The sequence below is a fragment of the Drosophila mauritiana genome, chromosome 3R (assembly GCF_004382145.1).
Source record: "Drosophila mauritiana strain mau12 chromosome 3R, ASM438214v1, whole genome shotgun sequence".
Classification (NCBI taxonomy): Eukaryota; Metazoa; Arthropoda; class Insecta; order Diptera; family Drosophilidae; genus Drosophila; species Drosophila mauritiana.
The window spans coordinates 2,118,288-2,144,270 of NC_046670.1; the positions used below are offsets into that span (position 1 = coordinate 2,118,288).

The following is a 25,983-nucleotide window of genomic DNA, read 5'->3' on the forward strand; positions in this document are numbered from 1 at the left end:
AAACATACACCCAATGATGGCATTTGTTTTTATTTGTTTCTTTATGTAACACAGCTTGCAAAATTTGCATTAAATTTTCTTTTAGACTTGCAAGATAGATAATTACGTTTTATATATTATTAAATCTTTATATGTAACTTTTAAGGGTGGGCGTTTTAATTTATTTAGATCATTTATTTTGGGAGTTATATGTAAAACTATGAATTCTTCCTTTTCCATATAAGTGCTACTCCTCACCTCCAATGCTTCAGTGTTTCCCCTTCATTGTATTTTCATTCACGTTTCTTTCTAATAAGCGTTTATGCACATTGTATTGTATGCTTACAAATTAATTAAACTCATAGTTAAACGCCAGAGAAATAGTTCAACATAACAAATAAAAACTTAATAAAATAATGGTTTGATTATAGTACGAATTAGAATTAGCATGAGAATAATAAGAATGGGAAAAGCAAACTAAACAAATTTAACTAGAACGAAAGCAAAGCCTTAATCGACAAATAAACCGCTTTGTGCGTTTATGGGTGGACAAATGGTGTTTTATTGAATAATCGATGTTTACTATTCAATTTTTTTTAAGGTAACATTTTGTGTGAGAGGTCCATCATTATTTTCTTTCTCGATGTTATCCGTTTCCGTTTATCTTTTTTGCAAAACTTCGTAATAAAAAATATATTGTTCTTATATATTCATATTGAAATTTAGCATGACACGCGCTTGCCAAAATGAAAAATTTAAGGAGTTTGGGGAAACGCGCGCGGCGAAAATAACTTTCGAAAGAAAAAATGCAAATAGGACCCCCATCCAATTAATCCATCCGGAATATATCCTCCTTAATATATTCCATGTAGTATTTTTGTAGTGTCCGATTTGTGTTGCTGTAGATCTGGTTTTTTGTGGAAAGCGGGCTTGGGTTGGGTTTTGGTTTGTTGCTTGTTTATGAGAGGTGGAAAGACATGCTGCCCTCGTTAGCGGCCACTTTAAGCTTCTGCCTCATCACCTCGCGACTGGAGTAGTCGGGCAACTTCAGATAGTTGACACAGGTCATCACAGATGGTAAGTAATCGTTGGGGTTTTGGTTCTCATCCAACGTCTTGCGCACAATAGTCAATGGAGGCGTAAGGGCCTTGAATCCTCCAGTCGGAAGGCGTGGTGATCCAGTCACAAACTGCAAGAAGGCGCGCTGTTCGTCGCGGTTGTACGAGGCCAGGATCTCATACAGATATTGGATAGCTTGCGATTCCTGGTGGAATCCATGATCGGTGCGGCAGCTCTCCTGCAGCATCTTGGTTTCCCATCGCGACTGCTGTTGATCGCTGCCCGATCCGCAGAAAACGCACTCCAACTCCTCTGGATAGAACATTCGCAAGCGTTGAATTGGAAAAACGGAATCAAAACCTACGGGTGGTACAAGCAAACATTTTTTCAGTAAAGTTCCAGAGTCAGGAAATTGGTGAAGAAGCTCTTTAGATAGAGTGTTGAACTTTAACTTACCTTCCCGCAAAGCCTCAAACTGTTTCTGGACACCCTCGATAAGGAACCAGTATGTGACCAGGGAGATGTACTGATGAAGGTTGTGCACAGTGACAGGTGTATCGCGACCGCCGCGGCACAACTCTATATTGGCATGTCCGGGCAATACGAAGTCCAAGCCTAGGTCAGCAATTGGGCAGCCATCCAAGTCTAGCTGTTCAATCTGAAAAAAATAGGTAATTTTATGAAATGTATAAAATACTAATTAAAAAAGGACTAAACTTAATTCAAGATATTGAATTTGTTATTTGGTAAAAGCCCAACTTACCTTTTCAGTCTTTTCCATGGCATCGATGTTTGGATCGGATAGAATGTACTCACGCTGGCGAACCAAGTCTTGGAGTCGCACCAGAGTGTTTTGGACCTCCGGGGCCACACGCATCAGATCGGCCAGGCCAATTGAATGCTCTTCGCTGACTAACCAGCGATAGAATGGCAGAGAAAATGGCAAATCCAACTAAAACAAAACAGAAAAGTCAATACAATTGAATTATAAAATACTTTGCAAAATTATCCTACCATGCGACTGTCCATCACCGCCTTTGCCATGAACTTTCCCAAGAACTTGAATTTGGCCTTGGCTTTGGTCATCTGCGGAAGCTTTGAAGATTTACCCAGAGGCAAAGGGAACAGGCCATGCACCGCATGCACATAACTTGTTGTGGTTGTAGTCGTGATAATGCTTGAGTTATTCGTAGTGGTGTTCTGCTGTACAACCGTTGTTGCGGTAGTGGTGCTGCTGGGATTATCAATCGCTGCTGGGTTAGCAGTGTTTGTATCACTAAATTGCTGTGCTATAATCATATTTAAAGCATTCTCATTTGCGCCGGTGCTAGAGGAGCTGTGCTCCACCGGCTGTTGGCCAGCTCCGCTACGCAAGACGTGCGAACGACTGCTAGAGCGGGTGGGTGGATGCTGGTGTGATTGAGCGGTGGTTGTTGTAGTGGTGGTGGTGCTGCTCACAAGCGACGCTCCTGCTACTGCTGGAGTGTTCTGGTCCATGGTGGTTGCCTCAAGAGCATCCTCGATGTGCAGCACAGCGCTGTTAGCCTTGACTACGTCTACAATGGTCACAGAGTTCTGTTTGTAGCTATCACTGCCATTCCATAGGCCAAGATCGGTACGCTGCAGCTCTGCAGAAACCAACGCGTAGAACTCCAATGTAGGTCCCAGACCCGTTCCAACCTCATTCTCGTACTGAATTTCCAGCAGTGCCTTCGAATGCCCAAAGTCCTGCAGGATGTGCTCCGCCTGTTTGAGTATCTCTGTCCGGGAAATTGCGCGCTTGCGGCGATCAAGGCGAGGAGCAACGCGTTCTGAAGACTCCGCTGCATTAAGATCGGGGGTAGTGTCCAACAGACGCTGCAAAGCGCGATCCCGATCAAAGCTGGTTGCGTAGAAAAGCAGATGACGAGTCTCGAAGGGGAAAAGGAAGGGACAGGCCATGCCTATCTGGGGAAGCCACTGTGGTAGATTGCCCGTCATGATGACAAGCGGATCCTGCAGCTGGCGATTCGCTTTGGCCATAATCTTAGGATGTATAAAGTCTGACTGGGGGATAATGTTTTGGCGCACCACACAACCGTAGAGATGGTCCCAGTGACGGTTTAGAGCATGAATAACTCGCAGCATGCATAGTGCATCCAGTGAGGCGTCTTGTACGGTCACAACATCAGCTGGAAGAGAGCTGCTAAGGAAAGGCTTTAGAGCTGAAATCACTCCTGGAGCTATTCCTTCGTGCCATAGCTCAGTCTTCTTGCGCATGAACTTGCTGCTAGATTTGTGAGCCTTCTTTGTTGACGACCCGCCACCGCTTGCCACTCCAGAAGATGAGGAGCACGAAGAGGTAGCGTTTACACAGCTGGATGCGGAGCTCGAAGTACTCTGCTGTTTTTGCACGCCACTGCTACACGAACTGCTGCTGGATGCTGCTCCCGCAGCCGCTCCCGAAGTCACTTCCTCCTCTACAGGACGATAGTGAATAGTATGCTGCTGCACCCATATACTAGCGTTTCCTAAAAGAGTCTCAGACTCGTTGTCCGTCTCAGGCTGTTCACTGACCAGTGGCGAGAACTGCTTGACCGCCTGATAAACCGTCATGTTATAGGGCAACACGTGATCCCCAATCGTAAACTGCAGCTTGTGTCTAAAGCTCGCCTGGCTCAACACCACTGCCGCCACATTGTCATCCATATCCTCTTCACTGTCGTCGTCGGATTCTGCACGGATGCCACCATAGCCGCGCACCACCAGGTAACGCTCGATGGCCTGGACCATGGCCAAGGGGTCGATCTTTACAGTGCCGCCCTTCCACTGACGTAGGTTATTGCACTGCGGATGCCGTTGCAGGTTGCACTAAGGAAAAAATTCAGTTTAATTATTAATCAACAAGTAAGATATTGCATCATTTTTTTTTTTTTTCAAATCATACAACATTTTGTTTACATCTACTATTACTAATTTCGTTGCAAAGAAAAATGTAATTACTATCAATTGCCTTCTACTTACCTTAAGCTGATGAGTGTTGAAGAAACGCAGAGCACTCTGATTGGACCTTCCACCAGGACCGGCAGGAAAGTCATGTACCTTAACGGGGAACTGTTCTAGTTGCGTGACACAACCATTTAACTTGGCCACAAAGGCTCCGAAGGCTATCGGCTCGATAGTTGGCATCTGGCCGACGTTTTGCAGCAGAGGCTCTAATGGAAGGCCAGCAAATACATGCATAAAGCTGCGCAGGCGTGCATCGCGCTCAACCAGACCAGTCTCGCTAGTCATATAGTTGAGCATGGCTTTGATCAGGCCCGAATGATTTACCTCGAAGGGAGAGATGTCGCTCTCCAAAAGGATGGTCTTCAGCTCGAGGAGAGCATCTAAACAGTCGTGGTAGCTCCCGTTAAGCTTGAACAGAATGCTGGACAAACGCTCCAGGACATTGGTACTGCCCGCTGTGGACAATGGAGTATTGCCCGTAGACGATAATCCCACTCCACTACTTCCGCTCTGAGTGGCACCACTCTCGGATGCCGCCTTGCTCCTTTTGGCCTCCTGCTCAGTGTAACGCTTTACAAAATCCACAGCCTGTTCGCGGACCCACTGACGCGCTCTCTCTCTGTTGGCCGCCGCTAGGAGATTGGCGTGGGAAATGCTCTTGCTGATACTCGCCGCAACGGCTGCAGCGTTCAGTCCTCCGGCTCCACTACCAGTGCCATGTTGGCTCACCGTGTATGCTAAACCAGCTCCGGATCCGGAACCTGTTGAGTTCGAGTTGCCGGAATCTTTAGAAAGACCATGATGCTGCTGCTGAGACTGGTGATGATGATGATGGGTCGTTTGACGGCCCCAGCGAGCTGGATTGAGCGAAGCCAGGAACGAAGATTTGCTCGATCCGGCATTAGACGAGTTTCCGGCGTTAAAGCGGGACTTGGAGCTCCCAGAGCCACCTCCCGAACTTGGCGTACTTCTGCCACCGTTGCCGCTACCAAGACCTGGAAGAGCAAGAGGATTGGTTAGACCAAAATCTATTTACATACGGTTCGTATCATTGGAAAATACACTTACTTGTGGCACGGCTGAGAAGTTCATGCATAGCTGAGCCGGACGAAGAAGGAGGTGCTCCCCCTGGTCCAGATCCCGCTGGTGCGACGGCTGCATCTTCTTGTCTAGATTTTGCCCTGCCACCGCTCTGCGATTTACGCTTCGGAGGAGCTTTTCGCTTTAGCATGTCCGTCATCTTGTGCTGCAGCGCAGACGCCGAGGACGAGGAGGACGAAGATGAGGACGCCGAAGCAGCGGCACTGCTGGTGGAGGCCAGCACTAAATGTGCAGGCTGTTGATGATGTGGCTGGTAGATCACCTGAGGCACCTGCTGCCCTTGCTGCTGAACTCCCGTTGGTAACAGTTCCAACTGCGGTGGTGGTGGTGGAACGGCCGGCTGCTGAAAGTGCACGTACTGGCGCGGATCTCCCTGTTGGGTCACAAAGTAGGCAGCGGGTGCTCCGGAGGAAGAAGACGGTGCCGAGCTGCTGTAATTATAACCACCAGCTGTGGTAGATGAGCTTGTGGCGTCCAACGCTGCAGTAGGAGTTCCTTTGGCGCTGGCTGTTATGGCGTTCATGGCATGCGAGAAGCTCTTCACGCTGTACGATTGATGCTTGCTACTGCTGGGAGTCGTGGAAGCACTCGACACACCCGGAGCACTATCCATGAAAAAGGGATTTACTTGCAGGCTGTTGGCGGAGGCAGGAGCCGATTGTGATCCGCCTGCATTGGCGGTGGGCGTGGCTGTTGTGCTAAGCGGTTTCGGCGAGGGATTCGCGCATATCGGATTGTTTGGATCAGTGAGCTGAGTGAACTGGTAGATAACTCCCTCACGACGAAAGTGCGTGCCAAAGACATCGGGAAGTTGGCGCATTAAGATCTCAGCCATTTGAAGAGCTCCCACAACGATGCGCAAATCATTGCTTCCCAGCATGCCAGCAATGTGGCTAGAGACGAGCTGATACTTGAGCACCTGGCGCAACAGCTCCGGCGTGGCATAGTACACCATCCGCAGAAGGGCGCGCAGGCACTTGTAACGCACATTTGGTCCGGCAGAAGAACTGTACACTTCGTACAGTACGTTAAAGATGTGCTTGATAAAGTCCGCAGCCAGACCCCGCTCCTCCTACAAATGCATAAGATCAAAACGTTAGAATAAACTCAAAAAAAATTTTCAATAAAAAAAATCGTTATAATTAGGCAAATGATTTAATTTAAGAAAGTTACACTATGCAATAAGTAAACAAAAAAAATTATTTCTCACCTTAAGGCATGCGATTCTAGCATCCAGAGATGGACGGCGCTTTACTTGATTGAGGTTGACACTGTTGCCTGGTGGATTATTATTATTGTTGTTATTGTTGTTGGAGGACGCTGCCGCGGCTGCAGCGGACGTGGACGCTCCTCCCGAGGCTGCTGATCCAGCAGATGTTGTAGTCAAGTCCTGGCCCGCAGACATGGGAGCCACATAGTTATGGTTAAGACGACGTTGAACGGGTCGTGTAGTGCCCGTGTCCTCATTTATTTGCTGCATGGCATGAAAATCGACAGTGTAGGTCCGTCCAAAGGTGCTCAGGCTTATCTCGTCCTCACTGCTTTGGTTGGCTGCCTCGATCAGGCGCGAATCAATTGTAGAATAGTTGTGCCACGAGCCACGATCATCGCGCCACTGCCAATGCACCTGGTCCTGGGTATTAAGCGTGGGTCTGTCCAGCAGTGAGTCCACAGCGAAGATTCCATCCAAAGGAAGGCGCGGCATTAGCTCCCCAATGAGGCAGGTAAGTTCGTACAGCTCTGAAGGCGAGCGTGAGATCAGCTCCACGTGGGTAGCACTGGCAGCAGCCGGCTCCGCATTTCCGGTGAGCAAATAAAGCAGGGTGGCCGCTATATCGTTCCTTAGTAAGGAAATTGCCAAGTCTGGACAGCTGCAACACATTAGACTTAGCATCCGAACGACGGCTGTGAAGGTTCCTGTATTCAGGATGGCTGGTGTTACCAGCAGTAATTGCTGGCAGTTCTTCAACAGGTCCGGACTAGCGATTTGCTGCAAGCGCTGGCCGTCGTGCTGGAAACTCTCCACTAGACGACAGAATGCAGAACAAACGCTTTCAATGCATTTTTTATCCTGCTGGGAGAGCAAGCGAGCTAGTAGAGGCAAGCTTTCCGCCACAAAGTGGAATTCCTCCGGATGCATGTTTAGGCAGCAATTAGCCGCAATCGCCAAAGCAGCGCGCTGAGCCACAATCGAAAAGAAGTCCAAATAGGTGAGGCAGGCCGAAATTCCGTTTGCTTGCAGGATGGCCTTGTTGTGACGCCGTGACAGAATCTCCAAGGCGGACAAGCTTTGCTCAGCCACATCCATGCATTGGATGACCTGAAGTTTCTCTAGAAAGACTGGAACCGCCTCCACCACGGTGCCTGACGAGCGGGGCAAAGCTTCTAGCATGTATGCCAATGCCCTACAGGCATTGTTCATTATATCAAAGTTGTGCTCCATACGAAGGAGTTGTATCAGAGCAGGTACCACTTGCTTGATTGGAAAACCGGCTAGGGTGTCCTCGTTGCCCATCACGAGCATCTGGCACATTTCAATGGCAGCCTGCAGCTGCTGGGATTCGTCGTGGGATTGTAATCCTTGCAGAAGTTGATTGGCCTTGGAACTGCTGCTGTTACCAATGGTTCGGTGGAGAATATGTGTCATCCTTGGGCCAAGGGCACCGAATAAATGGGGCGGCAGTCCGCGAGCTTCGAGCAAAGCCTGTAGACGACCGACCTCACTGTCATCGCTTTCCGAATCAGCGGCTGCAGCTGCCCCCGATCCACTGCCATGCTGAGTGCCACTGGTCGTCCCGGTACTTGTAGGTCCTCCGCCAGGAGCCGACCCCGATCCTGTTGCAGTCACATTGTTGCTGTTGCTGCTGCTGGCTGCTTGGCCGGCACTGCTGTTGCTGCTGCTCGACGCGCCCACTGCGCTGGTGTTTCCTACGGATGAAGCCGATGCTCCAGTAGCTGGCGTTGCGCCTCCCGCTGATCCTCCTCCGCCGGTTCCTCCTCCGACGTCACGAGCGGCACTCAGAGCGGCCGCTACAATGCTTAGATTGGCAGAGTTTGCACCTAGAGCAGCATCACGAAGAAAGTAACAAAACTCGTCATCAATATTATAATCCGGCATAGCTTTTGAAAACAATTGCTTCAGCGAATGAATGAAAACAAATAGTCCACAAGAAAAGCAGACTTGACACTAAAAGCTTAGACAAATTAAAAAATACTCGGAAGCTAAACAAAAATTGTATGGTAATATTAAAATCTATTTCAGTTTTTGTTTGCGATTTAAGTAGTAAGACCATTCAAGAAAGTAACATTATTATTTTTTTTAGCGTTGGCAGATAGCTTTAAAACTGATAGATTAGTTTGCGTAGATACGGACATACGGACATTGTTATATCGACTCGGATGGTGAGATACTGCTCAAGAATATATAAACTTTATATGTCGTTATTACTGCGTTTGCTAGCTTCTGATACTATTGTTAAGGGTTAGTAGCGATAAATTATAAAATGTTAAGGTCAAAACTAAAAAAGTATGGCTGGTGGGTAAATCATTTTAAAGTACACATGTAATAAATAACTAAATCAAAACTAAAACAGCAAATCTAAGTAGTAATGTAAGAGGTCTAGGTTTCAATAAGGTCAAGTGTTGGGCAAAAGATCAAAAATGGAGTGCTGCCACCTGAGATGCATTTGGATGGTGGACGCAGGAGTGTTTGGCGCGGGGTGAAATAAAATCAATGCAAATGAAAAGCTTAATATGTATGTGGATATAGACTGGAATTGGTGCGAGTATGTACATATACTGATCGATTGGGTTTCACGTTTACCTGGCGTTATTTGCTGTCCACCTGCATGCGGCGGTCCACTTGGCGGTTGTTGTGCCATCAAACTATATGTTAAAGCATCCGAAGCTGCTAATCAGACAAAGAGACGAAGACGGAGACGGAGACGGAGACGAAGGCAGAGATCGGGAGGTAGAGAAAACAGAGCAAAACAATGTTAAGTTTACTATTATTTTGGTTCAGTTCGGTTCAGTTCAATTCAGTTATGGAAATTATTCGGCAGACACCGCGAGCAAAGCAACGCAGGAATGAGCGAGCGAGGGACGAAGAAAGATGTAAAGAAGGTTGGAGTATTTTGGGGTGTGTAGTTTTGTTTCAGTGCAGTATGGGTTATATTATCACCTAGACTACGACCAGCACCAATAATAAAAAGTGGATCCAATTGCCAACAATTTGTACAGTGTACTCACGATCAGGGTCGTTTTGAGTTCCACATAAAATGATTTCGTGTTACCCTACTGTTTTGTAAATCACATCAGAATTTGTTCTTCCCTAGACGGGGACAATCACAAAACACCAACGTCTTAAGCGGACCACATTTAACCCTGTTCCTATAGAGCGTGTGTGTGCTAACAATTCCTTTAAGCAAGACTCTCGCGAAAACCTACAAGTTGGGAGTAGTATGGTCGTCAGGCAACAACATTTCCTCACATCGCTGTGGTTTTCAATGGTTGTCTGGTGTTGTCTGCACCCCCGTTAAAAGTTCTCCTCTGCTTTTAGCCTTATCATGAAAATGATTGAGGAGCCCCTGGATTTTGATTTGCTTGCGGTCTCTGGTCCTTTCATCCTTATTTTGCTCTTCATCTTCCTTCATCTTCTTACCACTGCTGTGCGTCACTTTGGGGCCCTGATGTATTTGCTGCGCTGGTTGCTGTTGCTGCTGGGGTTGATTGCTGCGATAGCTGAACAAGAATCCCGGCTGCACGAGCGTGGCACGCTGCTGTTGCTGATGCTGATGATGTAAAGCCAATTGCTGCTGTTGTTGCTGCTGCTGCTGCTGTTGCAGCTGTTGCTGATGACGCACGGCAACTACAACGGTATTGCCGCCCACCTGTTGGTATTGATAGGTACCAGGCGGTGGCAGCAATTGCTGCTGTACAGCAGCAGCAGCAGAGCTATGTTGCTGCTGCTGCTGATGGTGCTGCTGCTGTGCTGCCGCTGCCGAACTCACACAAGAACCCGTCTTGCCACGTGAACTGCGTCGCAGTGAGGAGTGCTGCTGCTGCTGCTGTTGCGGGTTGTAGACAACCTGTTGCTGCTGCGGAGGCACAAACGTAGCCGCTGTTGTAGCTGTTGCTGGCGTGTAGCGGGTTAGCTGCGGCGGTGGCTGCTGCTGAAAGAGTGCTGGCGGTGGTCCTGCCCCTGTGGAGGTAAAATGGTGCGGTGGAGGTTGATGCAACACAGCCACTGAACTATGGTAATAGTGTGGCTGCGGTGTCTGCGCCTGCTGCACGTGTTGTTGTTGCTGATGCTGATGGTGTTGCTGCTGTGCAAAGTAAGCGGCAGCAGCAGAAGCTGGGGGATAGTGGGCCGCCGCTGCTGCTGCTGCTGCCGCTGCTGTCGGTGTCACAAAGGGCGACAAGTGTGCAAACTGATGTGTGGGCAGCAATTGAGGTGGCTGTTGTTGTTGGTGTACTTGTTGTTGCTGATGCGACGGAGGTTGTGGCGGTTGTTGTTGTTGGTGCTGTTGCGGTGTCAAGGCATATGGTGTGGTTGTTGCGCCCGTTGTGAGGTGCGGCATGATGCTGTAGTCAACAACGTTGTTGCTGGAGTTGCTGTTGCCGCTGCGCGTGGCACGCGGACCGCCCCCTCCAGCGCCTGGACCCGCCCCCTGTCCATGGGGGGCGGCACGTTGCTGATAGCCGGACGACGTTGTTGCTGTTGTTGTCGCCTTGATAGTGCTTGCCGCTGCTACCGCCGGTGTGTTGTTCTTGGTTTTTTTTGCGTTGTTGATGGCACGTTGAGGTTGTTGTCGTTCTCCTTCAGGAGTCAAGTGTGAGTGGGATGTGTGTGTAGAGAGAATGGGTTTACGGGAGTAGAGGGAGGGGAAGAGAGAGAGAGAGAGAGAGAGAGAGAGAGTATTGGGAGACAACAGTTAACAGCTTTATTTTTTGAAAATTTTGCAATCTTTTTTTGGGGACTTGTTATTTTCTTGCAGCTACACTACTTGAGTTAGTTAACTGGTTCTTTTTCATTGTTTAATGTAACGCAAAGGATATTATTTTGAGCGCAGTGTGTGTTTGGCTTTCAAAGGGTAATGGCAAGGGGAAATCAGGAGAGGAGACTGAACGACCTTCTGTCGCTGACAATGATGATGTTGCTGCTGTCGCTTCTGCTGTTGCACTTGCTGCAGATCCCTCACACTAATCTAAGCACACGCACACACACGCACCCGTCCGTCCGTGTTCTCCGAGTTCTTGATTTCTCGTATTCTGTTGGATTAATTAACTCCCCTTTGATTAATGTTTATGCTGCACTTTGTTTTTGTTGTTGCTGTTGCCGCCTCTGTTGCTGCCGCTGTCTTGCTCTCTCATCTCCCTGTCTCTCTTTTCTGCGCCTTTGCTGACACCACAATCCTTTTGCACCTTCACACGTCGGTTTATTGTTCTTGCACAAAAACAACAACATCATCATCATCATCATCAACAACATAAGCATCAGCAATTTACATAGGTATGCTTTTACTCAGAAATCATATGATAAGAAGTTTTATATTTAATCACTTTGCTTTTGATTAAAACGATCAATTTTAGGCTTAATTTAATTAAGGGAAAATACAATTGCAACAACAACAACAACGTGCAAAATAAATATTTGTTGTGCGATCAAAAGGGGTTTTTGAATTCCGAAAAAAAAACATCGAAAGCAGTACTGTCTCTGGCCCACGTAAAATAATAAGGAGTAGAAAACACTGTTCCTAGATAATAAATCAATAAATCGGGTCTTTCGTAGCACAAATACAAAATGATTCACATATGAGTTAAAATAATAATGTGGGCGTTTCTTTGCGTTTAGATATATGTAGTATAAGCGTAAATCAAAGGAAGCACTTTAAATGAATGACTCTCTGGGATGGGTAAAAGGCAGGGCTAAATGGGAAAGGCAATGGTAATGGTATTGGCGGCAAGGTGGCCACAGGCGACAGCACAGCCCAAGTTCTGAACACTTTCCCTGAATCAAAGCTTCTTTGGACCTTAAGTTATAGTTGTAAGTTACATACATGCAATGCAATGAAAGAAGCAAGTAGTAGGGTACTTTTAACTACATTCCACTTTTAATCAGCGCATTTCCCTACACACATACAGAGTAGTATATAGTATACACGGTATTATATACGAACTTATTCCTGTTCCAGACGGCGCAATACACGATTTTTGACTGCCAGTCGATCGTTTGCCGCTGGCATATTTGAGTGCGTTGGCATTGCGAACAGCTCGCCGCCTTTTATCAAAATCACAAAAACACTACAGTGGGCATTGGGGAATAGCGACAAGGCGATGGCACTACGCAAAATGAATGCTTCGTCAATGTATATATATATATATGCAAGTATGCGCGTTTTCGCTACTGATAACGAATCAGCAAGACAATGAAAATCACATTTTGCCGACTGCTTTATAAGAAAGCGCAATTCATTTTGTCTAACCAAACCGAAATCGCCAAACGGGCTCTCGCCTCTGAACATGTAAAGTTCGAAATTTATATTTTATTACAGCTTTCATAGCTGACAACTATATAATTATTGAAATTAAGCTTACAAACGCTCTAATCAGGACTTTAAGCCAAGTGAATATTCAGTTTAACTAGATCAAATAGCTATTATAACCTTTCGGGTTGAAATATATGTTAATGTAATTTCACTAATGTTAGTGGAAAGCATACCCAATATTAAGGATTAATAAATGTTAATATAGAAAAAGTATACTCCTAATTGTGATATTTTACAAACGGTTAAAATTAAAAGAACTACACTACATTTGACGAGAATATTACAAAGGACTTTACATACAATACGGATAAATGGAAGATGGGTGTTATCCACTGAATTAATAATCCAAAGAAACTCACCACCAAGTTCACCAATAAGTTGCTGGGCGAATTCGCTTTCCGAGAGGTCTTCTTCCTCGAGTTCGTCGTCGTCCTCGTCGTCAACTTCCTCCTCCGTTGTGATCTCGTCCTCCTCGGCAACGATTTGTGTGTCTTCCTCGTATGACGAGCCCGCAGAGTTTACAATCCCGTAGAAGCCCACCTCCTCTTCCTCCTCTTCTTCCTCTTCCTCGTCGTCCTCCTCGTCGTCTTCGTCCTGCTCCACGGTCTGGCAATCCGCCTCCAATTGACTCTGGTTGTGGACTCCTGATGCCTCTGATTGATTAGGACCAGCTTCAGGGGTCGGCAGATGGTCGATCACGTCCAGATTTCCGTGCTCTGACTGCTGCTGCTGTTCACCTCCAGTTTCAGCACCAGCACTGTCTACTTCTGCCGCCTCTGTATCCAGCAGGTTCTGCTGTGCTTGACGCAGGCTCTTCCTGTTCTTGGGTATCCCACCTGACTTGCTACTGGATCCAGATCCGGCTGATCCGTTCCGGTTGGCCGTCGTTTCCTCCGCTGGTATAGGCTGCTTTTCCAACTTTTGGGAGGAGCGTGTGTGGCTAACCTTGCGCGTTTTTCTATAGTAGTTTAGCAGGTTACCGCTGCGTCCGGCGCGAGCAGCTGCTGTTCCTCTATGCGGAGTGGTCTCGACCGCAGCTAACGATCCTCCAATACTGGCCTTGCGTTTGTTTCGATGGATGCTTGAGAAGCTGGTAGAGCTGGCACTGAGGCGAATCTGCTGATGGCGTGCTGCCGCAGCGCTGCTTGTGCTTGGCAACTCCTCCGGCGAAATGGTCTTAGATCGAGTGCGCTGTGCAACACAGTCTCCGGATGCCTGACGAGGAGTGTGGTCAAAGCTTGCTGCACCTAAGTCGATTTCTACCGCTCCCTCGCCGATACCGGGTCCCAAAGACTGCTGCAAGCGGCGTTTTTTTAGGGGCGCGCAAACCAGCTGATCTCCCCCGGGTGCCGCTGAAAAAGGCATTGGAAATGAAATTCGGATTAGCTCTTTAATTCCGTTTGTAAATATTTGTTTTGTTCTAAAGCCGATTGAACGATTGAATGGTTTTAAAATTTTGACAAATAACCAAATGCACTTTAACGAATTTCGATATGTGAAAAAGTTTATACCAAAATAGTGTTTTTCAATACTTAGGTATATCGTGTAAATGATATCTAATTCAAACATTTGTATAAACATAAATTATTTAAATATTTTATACAATATACAGATTGTATCGCTAACGAAACAAAACAAAATCTAAATATGTGTATTTTTAATAACAGACAATTCGGACAACGGTTATTACATACGTTTGCTGTGCCTTTGCTAATCGTAAACTGACTTTATGAAAGCCAACTTTAAAAATAGTACTCCCACAACAAAGTAGGAGAAAGGATTTGCAACTAATGATTTTGGCTGATAAGAAAAGTTAGGTAATACAACTCACATTGTTGGCTACTGCTGGCTCTGTTGTTAGTGTTGTTGTGCTGGTTAAGCTGACGCTTACGACTGCCGGGCGATAGCGATTGATCGCTGACGACTGGGATGGAGTTGAATGCTGGCGAGGATGGGGAGCGGGTGGCTCCCACGGAGCGCTTGGAGATTTGTGACTCCTTGCTGCTGCGGGCTGCGGAGGAGGAGTGGCGACCTTGACTGCGAGACCGACGGGTGGAGGTTGCAGATGCAATCGAGGTGGCGGGTACTACGTCGACGGAGGAGCTTACAGTTGGCCCTGATGTAGCCGATGTGTTGCGTTTCTTGTTTTTGTGGTGGCTCTTTTTTCTGTTGCTGTTTGTGTTGTTGTTGCGTCGCCTCTGGGACGAGTGATTGGATGAACTTGGAGTGTTGGTCCCACTGGTTTTATTAGCCAATGTCGCTGATGTTGCTGTTGAACCACCGTCGTCGTGCTGCCCCTCCGTCAATGCAGAGAGCGATTGACTTTTAACGGATTCGGCCATAGACGACACTTAACCGCACCGGCATCGAACACACTTAACATGCCAACACAACCAATAATGGAATATTGATCTCGAAATGTTTGCTCGTAATCGGTTAGTTGTCTTGAGGATGGTAATAGTCTATAACTAAGCAGCTTTGAATTCAATTTGCTGTCGTTTTCTCATTAACAACACTATTTTGACTCTTTCACTTCACTTGTCACAGTTTTCCGTGCTGATTTCTCATTCGCGTGCTTCGTTGGACAGATTGGTAGTGCTGCAATAAAGGAGACAAGATGCAAATGGATGATAAGACAATGTGAAACAAAATAGCAATATCGAAGGCATTTTATGGTCACGTTGCAATGACAACAGTGACAGGAATGTGAGAGCTAGGGAAATATTAACAATAGACCCCTAAAGAATTTTCCAGATTTCAAAGGCGTTGTAAATATATTTGACATTCTCATGAAAAGTATTAACTGGTTAATAGGATGATTCCATCACAAGTTGTATCGATCTGGACTGAGAACTAGCGCGAAATAGCTGGGAAGCAGAAGACGGGGCTTTGTGGCTTTAAAAATAGCCACAAAGGAGACGGAACACTATCTGGCTCCGTCTCCTTTGTGCCTCACCCCAGGAGCTCGAATAGGCACAACTCAGATGTGGAGAGAGCCGGCAGCCATGCGGAGTGATCGGGCCATAGACAGGAAATGCTGAAACGCTAACTTCTGACAATTCGAGAGATATATAGGAAATGCCCGTATAGGGGAGAGAGGAGGGTCTGGAATCGAGAACTAGTAGTACCAAAAACACACAAGAGATAAGGGGAATACGAAACATGGCACTCGGGGGGAATCAAGTGAATGTGAAAAACCGGCTCGACTAAAACCAGGGGTGGAGATAGAGAGAAATAGAGAGGCAGGAGAGAGCACGGACATTGCTTGAAGTCAAATGAACAAAGGCCCTGCGTTTCAGGACAGGTACTCGCAGGCAGACAATGAAAAATGCCTCAGTTTGAGTGGTGCCAACTATTGATTTAGCAAATTTAACGATACCAATTTAACTATAGCTTATACATACATCAATTCTGCGACCAGCAGGATAAATTATATATCTTCAGAGTGTACATAAATGTCGGTCAGTTTCATGGAAAACGATGCGTTTGACACAACAAGGTAGAGGTGATTGTGAAAAATTTTTGTAGGGTTGAAAAAAGGGTGATATTTAAGTAATACTACTTGTACATTACATTAAAAAACAAATATACTTCTGCACTCCTAAAATACTTCAATAAACACTTTTACGTTTTTATATACATGTTTACTCAAAAAACCGTCAAATATGAAGAAGAAAACTCGTGATTTATTAACTCGTATAAAATATCTTCTACTCACACAAATTCTTTGTTTTTAAGACTTTAATATTTAACGGGAAAATTTCATGTTGCCACCACAAAAGGGCAATGGAAACTAGGCACAATGAACAATGAAGAATTTACACCACCTAGGAAAATGGACACAGCCACTCGAAAACACACTCTTGAGCATTTGTCAGCATATGAAAACTGTAAATAAGTTAACAGCTGTTTGCCAGCAGCCACCAACACGTGCACGCAAGCGAGGCAGCAAGTAAAAGAGAGACAGAGAGCGAGAGAACACGGAGAGGGAATGTTTTGAGTGGAAACATGAGCGCTGGCTCACTCACACTCACAAACACTCGCGCACAGCTGTGTTAATCAGCTGTTCTCGGCCGTTTTGTTTATGTTCGGTCTTTCGTAATGCCCAGCGTGTCCGTGCATGTGTGAGTTGGCTATCTGCCCCTTCTTCCTATGTGTGTGCGAGCGAGAAACAAGTTCTGCGAGGGTGTGTGCGTGAGTTGCCATGCTCGTTTCGAAGAAGATGGAATGGAAGCAAATCGAGCAAAGCACAGACTTTCTGCTTTTGCCTCCACCAACCCAAAAAAGATGAGATTTGAGATTCGTCCGTTCTGCGCCCTTTTCGAGCACATAATGTACTCGAAAACCCCCGTCTACCGACCGATTTTGCACCCAAAAAAGTGCGTAGTTTCAACACTTCCGTCATTTTACGATCTGGTTTCTGTTTCAACTTGCGAAGGGATCCACTCAAATTTGACAGGCAAACAAGATAAAGTAACAATACATACAAACAAAACGTCAAACATTTGCCAAAGTGACCCAGCAAGCAAAAAACCAATACAAAAATACGAATACAACAAATTCGGTTCAAGGCCATCGAAATGAAGCCAGCAGCCCAAACAAAAAAAACGACGTCGGCGGTTTTGGTTTGGTGGAAAATTAGACGTATTCGGCATTTCAATTGTAGACGCAATTTTTTGTTGGTTAGAGATGTCGTGTCACGAAATATGCCACTTCTTACAGGTAAATTAGTAAATGCGAATAGTTTTTCTGTACTTTAATTTTAAAGGTCTTAAAATCTTTAAAGATGATTTCTGAGATCGCATTTTAATTTCCGTGAGCATAAGCAAAACAGCAGGGTGAAATCGTTTAGGAATGCTCGTCTTGAATTCATGTACGAATGTAGATCCTATCATTTAGAGCACATTTGCCGAAATCGGCAAGTGCCTACACCACGATAGTCAGTGCGCTCGTTCCAAACACCCAACCCAGAAAATACAATCTATCTACATTTATTAGTCTCTACTCGTATCTCTGCCCCACAAGTTTTTCACACCGAAAAGCGCAGACGAGAAAAATAATAAGCGAGGCCACAAATGGCAGCGCCTTCATGCACGCGCGTGGATGTGCGAGTATACTGTGCATTTGTGTGTGCCAAGCGTTTTGCTTTGCGTGTGGCAGCTCCAACATATGGCGATTGCTGTGTGGTTTCTGGCATCGGTTGTTGTTGTCTTTTATTAGAAGTAAAAACGTGAAACGTTAAGGGTCTTAAACAGGGCAGACTCAACAACTTTAGTGCAGTTAAATTACATTTCACATCCCCAATTTTTAACGAGTATACAAATGCAAATTCCTTTTCCATAGATATGCAATATATTGGCCCAGACCTATCCAAATCGATAACTATATCCGCAACACACGTACAGAGTTTGTGTGAAACAGATAGGTGCCATTGTTGAATCCAAGCAAACTAAATTGCTCCAAATTCAGTTGGGGAAATATTTAGAAATCAATTTTGTAACGAAGTTGGGACAGCACAGGTTTTATTAACAAAAGAAGTAAAAGTATTCCCCGAACTTAATAAAATGGAGAGCAAATGTATTAGTTTGATTACAAATATGATTTAAGGCTGCGCTAAAAGTCAATTGCCGCTGAGGGCAACCCTGCCAGACGCTTATGTACAGTACATACACATATGTTTGTCAACTACACGACAGTATGACAACCCTGCCCCAGCATAATTGATAACAACTCGTGTGCTTATGTGGCTGTGTTAGCTGTGCCCTACCCCCCCCCCTCTACAACCCTTCTTAATTTCCCCTGTTCGTTATGCATTGTGCGTGCTGTGCTGTTGGCATTGTTTGTAACTTATTTAAATATCGTTGGAAAGAAGCAGTCGAGCGCATATCGAAGCTGGTCCCAATAGTGCTGCCCTAGCAAGTTTTCTGTATTCCCCATTTTCCGTTCCAGCGTCAGGTCGACATTTATTTTTGTCTCTTTCCAACGTGTTACGAAACCTGCCTACGCACAGCTGAGTGTGCGAGGGAGATGGCCCAAGATTCACGACACACAGTGGTTAAAAATCGAATATAAAAGTAACTTTTCATGTGTTTGATATGTTTCCGAACTTGTAGCCCATTTTATAGTTCCTAGCATTCCTCTAAAATTTTTGATTTGCAGAAAATATTTAAGTTTTGAAAAATTGTAAATATTTTTAAATGAAGAATAAGAGATGTTTAATTTTGCGCAGTTTCTAACTCAGTAAACGACTTTCTCCGTCGAATCCAATAAAGTAACAATTACGTAGTTGAATAAACGGACATAAGAATGCAATAGGAACGCCACCTGGCAACCCTCCTATCGAGTAGGTGTTGGTGGAACTAGGCATGCAACAATTTAACTCCGAAGGTTTTTTAGCCACATGGGAAATACTTGAGTTTCTAGAGGCAAGGTCAGCATAAAGCATTGTTGCCAGATAACTTCAACAGAAAGCCAAGTAAATTATACCACATATTTTACAACGCCTTATATGCACAAATCAGCATATACACACGTTTAGGCACATGTGCACGGTTTTTATATACAGTTATACACACACTTTGATGCACTTTTCACTGCGGAAAACGGAAGTGAAAATTGTTGGGTTAACTGTATATTCTGCATTTTATTCGACTTGATTTCGTAGACTAAGAGCGATATTAGGATCGACTAAAAATGAAAAGTCGATTGAGGAATAGGACGAAAAGAAAAGGAACACGCAAAAGGGAGCACACGGCGCTGCATGTGCGCGAAAGGGAGAGAACGAGGGCAAGCGCATGACGACGTACACACTCACACACACAAAGGCTTACCGAAGAAGGAAGAGACGGAGGTGAAGAACAAATAAGTCTCAGTATGTACAACAATATAACAAAATCAAAGCGATGAGCAAAACTTAATGCATACACAATTTGAGCGATTTGCATGCCCTGGCCACCGAGTAATCCGATTTCTTTCAATTTCGGTCCAACGCAGCGTGATAATATTCGAAATTATATAAACAGCAGCACCTTTTCAATTTGTATGTACCAGTAGCCCCGAGTATATAGAAAATACAGCCGTTTGCATTATTTTACGTTTCAGCTGTGCACGCACTCAAATCCAACACACGAATGGAACAGAAGCAGCAACGGCAGAAAGTCAGCGCTCGGCGAAAAATGGCGACTGAGAGCGAATGAGTGAAAGAGAGTTAAAGCGCCACTTGAGTGTAAGAGAGCACAACTGCTCTCAAGCCAATATTGATATAGGCAGTGCGCTTAGGAATGGTTTGTGTGAAACATATAAAAGTCACAATCCAGTTATAATAAACAGTCTAATTTAAATTAAGCTACCTGGGAACAGGAACACTGGGAACAAATCACTCAAACTCCTCGAAAACAGGTCACTCAACCCCCGAGAATGAGGTCAACAAACCGCTCTCCCTCTCTCTTGGATGCTTTGTCTTAGCCCATCACCTTACATGTGTGTCATTGTGCTATCCTAACTGATTTAATCTCAAGAATATACAAGTAAATTCAAATTCATTATTTGCTTCTCAAAATGGCCGAGTGTCCATATGAAATTGAGTGGTGCTCATTGCTTATCTATTTCAGGTGCCTCTTTCCCACTATTCGCCATCTCCCCTTTATTCCTCTCTTTATTGTGGTATACCTGTGTCTCGTCTCGGCTTTCATCACCCCTGCGATCAGCTGATCGTGCGCATGAGAAAGGAAAGGGGAGAAAATGTATGAGGTAGTCACAATTACGATTCTAATAGGGTCGCTCGCTTTACCAAAAGCGCTCAGCTGACCTCCTCGAACCAAATATGTAGGTATGTACATATGTATGTATATATACATATGTTATATGTGTACGAAAAACGAAGCAAAGAGGAAAATCTCAAACCCGAATAAAAAAAACCTTATAGGCGGATTTTTGTGCGATAATATAATGCAATAAATATTTAATATGAGGATTGTTTTATTGTTAAAGTGGCAAATCGAACAATTTTAACCAATCATTATCAATTACTAGAATATCATATCCCTTCTAAAAATAACAAAGATTTTGTCTCAAAACTTCCGAAATTATTTGTTCAATTATTCGATTTCATAGGATCAAATTTGTGAATGGCAAATGGTGTGTGGGTCAGAAAGGGTATTGACTTCCGTAGTCGACTACTTGTACACCATATCGGTGTAGACATTCTTTTTAAACTTTCTGATACGTCCATTTGCCAATAATCCCAACATAAATCTAAGAAGATACATGTGTATTTTTATAGGTAGATATGTTTGTTTACTTATGTACAATGATTCCATATGGTGTGGAATCAACAGTAAATGCAAGTGAACTGCAGTTGTGTGCATGTGCATGTTTTCGAAATAAAATTAAAAACCAGTAACGCTAAATAATAAATATGCATGGACACACGCTCTCTCGGCCACACATACACACACATGCAAGTGCAGTGGCAATGCAGCTGAGCGAGTAAAATGGAGAGCCTCTGAGAGAGAACGCGAAATGAGGCCACGGCTGCTGACGAATTTGGGACAGGCAGCGGAGAGCAACGATAAAAAGAGCCGCCCCAACTTTCGTTCACCGATAAGGCCCGATATCGTTTAGGCAAACATTACTACTTGCAAACGACCTGAAAGGTTGCTTCACTCCAAGAATTATTTTTTACATTCAAATCTGTATTGAAGATTTTTTACTCAACATTCAAATAATGCATCATTTGCCAAAAGGATCCTAACGATCTAAATTTTAAAAAAATTACATATGCATTTTTAAAAAATATAATATAATCTAATATAATTTTATATATGTTTAGAAATAATCAGTTTTGAATAGTTTTAGCCAAATAATTATTTTTTTTTGGCAACGTCAAAAATAGGGGTGATATTCTAGACAGGTAGGGACAGGTAAGGATGTTCTTGTAAAAGTAGTGTCTTAACCTTTATAAGGCACGAGCCCAAACAAATAGTACATAAATACAAACTCATGTATAACCCACAGAATAGAACGTGTTCAATCCTGCTAGATTTACTAACAAGAAAAATGCTGCATTAGTTGTAAAAGAGATAATTGTTCAAGCGATAACGCTTGATAATGCAGATAAGGTCGCAAAAGGATAATTTCAATTAACATCGATGATTTTTTCATGAAAAGAATTTAGCGTTAAAAACATTTATTACACCTCAATACATCAAGTGGCATTTATTACAGGTAAGCTAAGCAAACCTAAGAACTACATACAAACAGCTGGCAGAATAGAGTGCAGAACAACATCCTGTCGTACATCGATCTGCAGATGGATGGAATGCTCACGGTCAATCCCAATAGTCAGTTCCTCGTTAGGGAGTTGAAGTGCTCCGAAGAAGGCAGAGGCTTTTCTTGAATCCACGGAGCAGGACGCTTCCTGCTGGGATCCTGCCACAGTTCGAATTAGTAATTTTTGGAATCGACTAGTCACAGTGGACATTTCAGAGGTGGCTATGACATTGAGCTCTCCGTCCAAGTTGGCCTGAAACTCAAGGCTGGGTGATATGTTCTTCAGCTTGTCAATGAGACTTTTGAGCAATCTTAGGCTTGGTAGGCCCAAGGCCAACTGCGAGTTTGGAACTCTCGGTACAACGTAGGCAGACCAATCGCTGCCCGGGATTATGGTCACTGGAACATCGTGCACCACTTCACGGGCTTCTGTTGAAGACGACGTAAGCACCGAGGCTATTACTGAAATGCACGGAAACTGAATTCTCTGCAGCTTTAGTTTGCAGCTGTTTACGCCTCCACCGCGAAGCACTGATAAAGCTCTTCCGAGGTTCGCCGAAGACACGCCTAGAACTATGTACTCCTGATCCGGGTGAGCAGCCTCCATGCGATACTCCGGGAAATACTCGTCAGCTGCAATTCCTGCCCAAACCAAGGGCGATGCAGCGGAGCTCTGATCCTCGTTTACGATAAAATGCATCTGTCGAGAGCCCAGAATCATCACGCAATCTTTCGCCAGCTTGGTCAAAGTGGCTACAATGGCCTGGAACTCTTTCATGTACAGCGGATCCTGCATCAGTGCGCGGAACTTCATCTTGTCAGCATAGAACTGTACAAGATCAGGGCAGGATCGTAATGATCAGGAAATAAAGCGAGAAAAAAGAACAAAAAACAGAGTCAAGCCGGGCTACCATAAACTAAAAAGGCATCAAAATCTACGCAAATCTTCCAAATCGTTAAAATGTAATAACGCATAACGCTCATTGCAATATTTCAGATGTTCAGCAGTTCATGGTACATCCTAATTGAATTCAACGGTATTCCATTAAATGTCATTTGTTAGCACCAATCCATCCTATTTGAGACGACACAATCAGTCAGTTGATATTTCGAATAAACTGTTTTGACATCCTCGTAAAATTTTATTTTTAAAATTACACGCAATATTTATTTTTTGATCGGAGTCATTTGCGACCTACTCACTTAACATTTTAGGTTAGTCTGGGATGGACGACATCTCGGTCAGCAGACGAAAGCAACCTGATCGAAGGGTTCTGGGTTGGGATAGAGACGACGAATGCGAGACTTCGTACCCCTTTTCGGGGGGTTAATGAGGTGTGTGGACTACGGCACGAGAGGGAGGGAGAAGGTCGGGCATCCGACTTGTTCTCCACTCGCTCTCACTCTTTTCTTTTCTTCTCGAGTTCGAATTTTTGAGTTCAATGTACAAAGGCGAACACACACACGGACGGCAGCGAACCCTCACACACAGCACACTCGCTCGTCCATCGCACATACACACGGCGAGTGATGAAAACACGGGAGGGGAGGGGGAGGAGGAAGGGGAAGAAGAACCAGGCAAACAAAGCGCAGAGCGAGTTCCGAGTTGTGTTTTGGCTCTTCTTTTCATTTATTTATTTGTATTTTTGTTGGTGGGCGAAGCGGTGAGCAAAGAGCAGGCTAAACGAAACGGAGCTCGACGAAATGAAGCACGCAGCCAGATACAAAAACTGCCTCGTTCTCCTTGCACACAAAGTCATCAAACGACAGACAGGATTTGTACGGCTCAAGTGTAGGGGCGGCTCCAGGGGTGGCTCCCGGGGCGGAAATCAAATTATAGCCTGTCTAGGGGGTCAAAATATTTCCCTTCGCAGTTCAATCAACCTTCAAGGTTGTCCTATCAGCCGCTCCATTGCAATTGATAATGAAAATGAGCTCAGACGTTTATGCGTGGCAGAGTGCCCAGTGGATAAGAAATTTGGCAGTACCTCAGCGATTTTCTATTTGCTTTATAGAGTTTTTTCAGAAATGAACTGGTACTTACTGTATTTTGTTCTTTCAATATACATGGGTTAACATGGGTGCTGTATAAGTTGTCGAAGCTAGTATACATACTTTTTGGCATTAAGCATTGAGGAAGAACACAAAAACTGATGTAACATTCCATAAAAATCAGAAAAAGTACGTGGCTGAGTTCTCCTGGTTGACATAGCACTGAGGGCTATTTTATGACATTTTGGTAGGCCCCGCATACAGGGTAACTCTAGCTCGAATGAAAGTGCTGCCCATTTGGCAAACAGCTGTTTATTTTTTTTTAATTGACCTATGACGTCACAGCAGCGTAGCGAATTTCACAAAGCGAAAAAAATAAAGGCTACATATCTGGAAGTGTGCTTCCACGACATGATTTTAATGAGTAGTGGTGTTTCTTGCTGAAACCCTCGTGTCATTGAAACGTGCACATGCATGCATTCGTATCTATGTACATATGTACACACATATGTACGTATACAATTAAATATTAAAATTAAAACAAACGCTGGGAGAGGGGAGGAAAGAGCACTAAAGCGCTGACAAGAGGCCAAAAATTAATCAGAAAATAAAAATGCTGAGAATAAGAAACGTGATTGCCTTGCAGTCTCACTCACTAACTCACACACACTCACTCTACATACATACATACATGCTAGCATGTAGATGGAGCACCACCCGCTGAAGTTTGCAGCATAAATAAAAGAGAAAGTAAACTAAACAAGATGAGCTCTACCCCCACCCACCCCTTATCTGAATAAAAGAAAATACCAATTCGAATAGAATAAAAACACACACACACGTACTCATCAGTGATACCATACACAAAAGGCGATCAAAATTGATTTGCACGAAAAATCTATTCGTAAATTATCAACTATTTGGAAAACCATTCAATTGGTTGTAATCACCTATGCACTCTGGAGGTATATAAGCTTTTCTGTGCACATTTTCATGGAAAATGAATGAGACTCCTCGGCAGCCATTGTAAAAATCAATACCGCGAGATTGCCCTCAGAAAAAAGAGCACTTAAACCCAGCTGTCACTCAATTGAAAACTTCTAATGGGTAAAGCACAAATTTACCACGCTTTTTCGAGCCTTCGAAAGGCATAAACCTTCACACATCGGTTGGAAAAAGTAATGCAGGAAAATACAATTCGGTCGACATTTTGTTTTCAGTCTCGCTGGTGCCTATTTGAAACGTAAGCGTGTGTATGTGTGCGTATGTGTATCTCGTCTGAGCTCGGAGCCCCAAAAAATCCGTGGTAAAATTACTTCTTCGTATCGCCCTAGGCTCGCCTTTTGCAAAGCTTTTTGGTCTCGATGGCGTTTACAGCAGTCGCACTTACCTTTCAACCAAATGCAGAAGTTTTCTCTAAGTTTGCACAGTTTTTATACACTCAGCAATTTTCACACGCGACGGAAAACAATGTGCACCAGTGTGACCGCGTCTAGCAAACGACGACGAACGACTATCGACATCAAAATCCGATACCGATGGGGGAATGCTTATCGTGTGGAACGATTTTATTATTTTATTGCGAACGATGCATTTGGGGGTTTCCGTTATTTTCCCCGCAGAGCGCATTTGGCTTGTATGCGATATGCAAAGTAATTATAATGATAGTGATTTAATTAATTACAATTATAATTGAGTGATGTATGCAGTAGTATATTTTATACATTAACTTACATTGAGTTGCGACTTTTGCATTTCAAGAAGAAGTAAATTACACAACATTTTAGGATTTTCTTTTTGATATATTTAGAAATTTAGGAAATAACTAAAATGGCAATGCCTTATAAAACCTTAAAAACCATCAAATTGTTTTGCTCTTTACAATACTATTCGGGCATGCTCCAGTAATCCAATTCGAAAGAATATTTTGAATTTTAAACCGGGAACTTTTTTCTTCCCGAAAAGAAAAGTAAATGCTTTTTTATATCACATCAAATCTTAGTAACTCAGGGAAAAATATAGTTTACTCCGTGGTTTATTGATGTTT

At 44.3% G+C, this 25,983-nt stretch overlaps 2 protein-coding genes across 9 annotated transcripts; both read right to left on the reverse strand.

Annotated features, from left to right (window-relative positions):
- On the reverse strand, nucleotides 1-25,416 carry LOC117144488 (E3 ubiquitin-protein ligase TRIP12). Of its 8 annotated transcripts, none has more exons than XM_033309671.1 (12): nucleotides 25,327-25,416; nucleotides 14,506-15,272; nucleotides 13,034-14,026; nucleotides 9,788-10,327; nucleotides 8,951-9,034; nucleotides 6,338-8,187; nucleotides 5,095-6,199; nucleotides 4,042-5,021; nucleotides 2,053-3,888; nucleotides 1,802-1,990; nucleotides 1,495-1,696; nucleotides 1-1,398 (listed from the first exon to the last, which is right to left on the reverse strand). In XM_033309671.1, exons 2-12 carry the CDS (start codon nucleotides 15,014-15,016, stop codon nucleotides 938-940), a joined length of 8,751 nt encoding a protein of 2,916 aa, XP_033165562.1. In that variant the 5' UTR covers nucleotides 15,017-15,272; nucleotides 25,327-25,416; the 3' UTR covers nucleotides 1-937. The 8 variants fall into 8 exon arrangements, with proteins under 8 accessions (XP_033165562.1, XP_033165561.1, XP_033165560.1 ...); XM_033309670.1 differs by having other exon boundaries at nucleotides 8,951-9,037; XM_033309669.1 differs by having other exon boundaries at nucleotides 9,788-10,945.
- LOC117144490 (checkpoint protein HUS1) lies at nucleotides 21,845-25,415 on the reverse strand. Its single transcript, XM_033309675.1, has 2 exons — nucleotides 25,327-25,415; nucleotides 21,845-22,773 (listed from the first exon to the last, which is right to left on the reverse strand). Exon 2 carries the CDS (start codon nucleotides 22,756-22,758, stop codon nucleotides 21,922-21,924), a length of 837 nt encoding a protein of 278 aa, XP_033165566.1. The 5' UTR covers nucleotides 22,759-22,773; nucleotides 25,327-25,415; the 3' UTR covers nucleotides 21,845-21,921.
- Nucleotides 25,417-25,983: the final 567 nt, after the last annotated feature.

What these genes read in the sequence shown, in the direction of transcription:
- LOC117144488 (XM_033309667.1), bottom strand. Translation starts at nt 15,016, where the DNA reads ATGGCCGAATCCGTTAAAAGTCAATCGCTCTCTGCATTGACGGAGGGG. An exon ending in CAAAGTGACGCACAGCAGTG is followed by an intron (nt 9,038 to 9,787) that starts GTAAGAAGATGA and finishes TTGTCTGATTAG; the next exon opens with CAGCTTCGGATGCTTTAACA. An exon ending in CTAGAATCGCATGCCTTAAG is followed by an intron (nt 6,200 to 6,337) that starts GTGAGAAATAAT and finishes ATGCATTTGTAG; the next exon opens with GAGGAGCGGGGTCTGGCTGC.
- LOC117144490 (XM_033309675.1), bottom strand. Translation starts at nt 22,758, where the DNA reads ATGAAGTTCCGCGCACTGATGCAGGATCCGCTGTACATGAAAGAGTTC.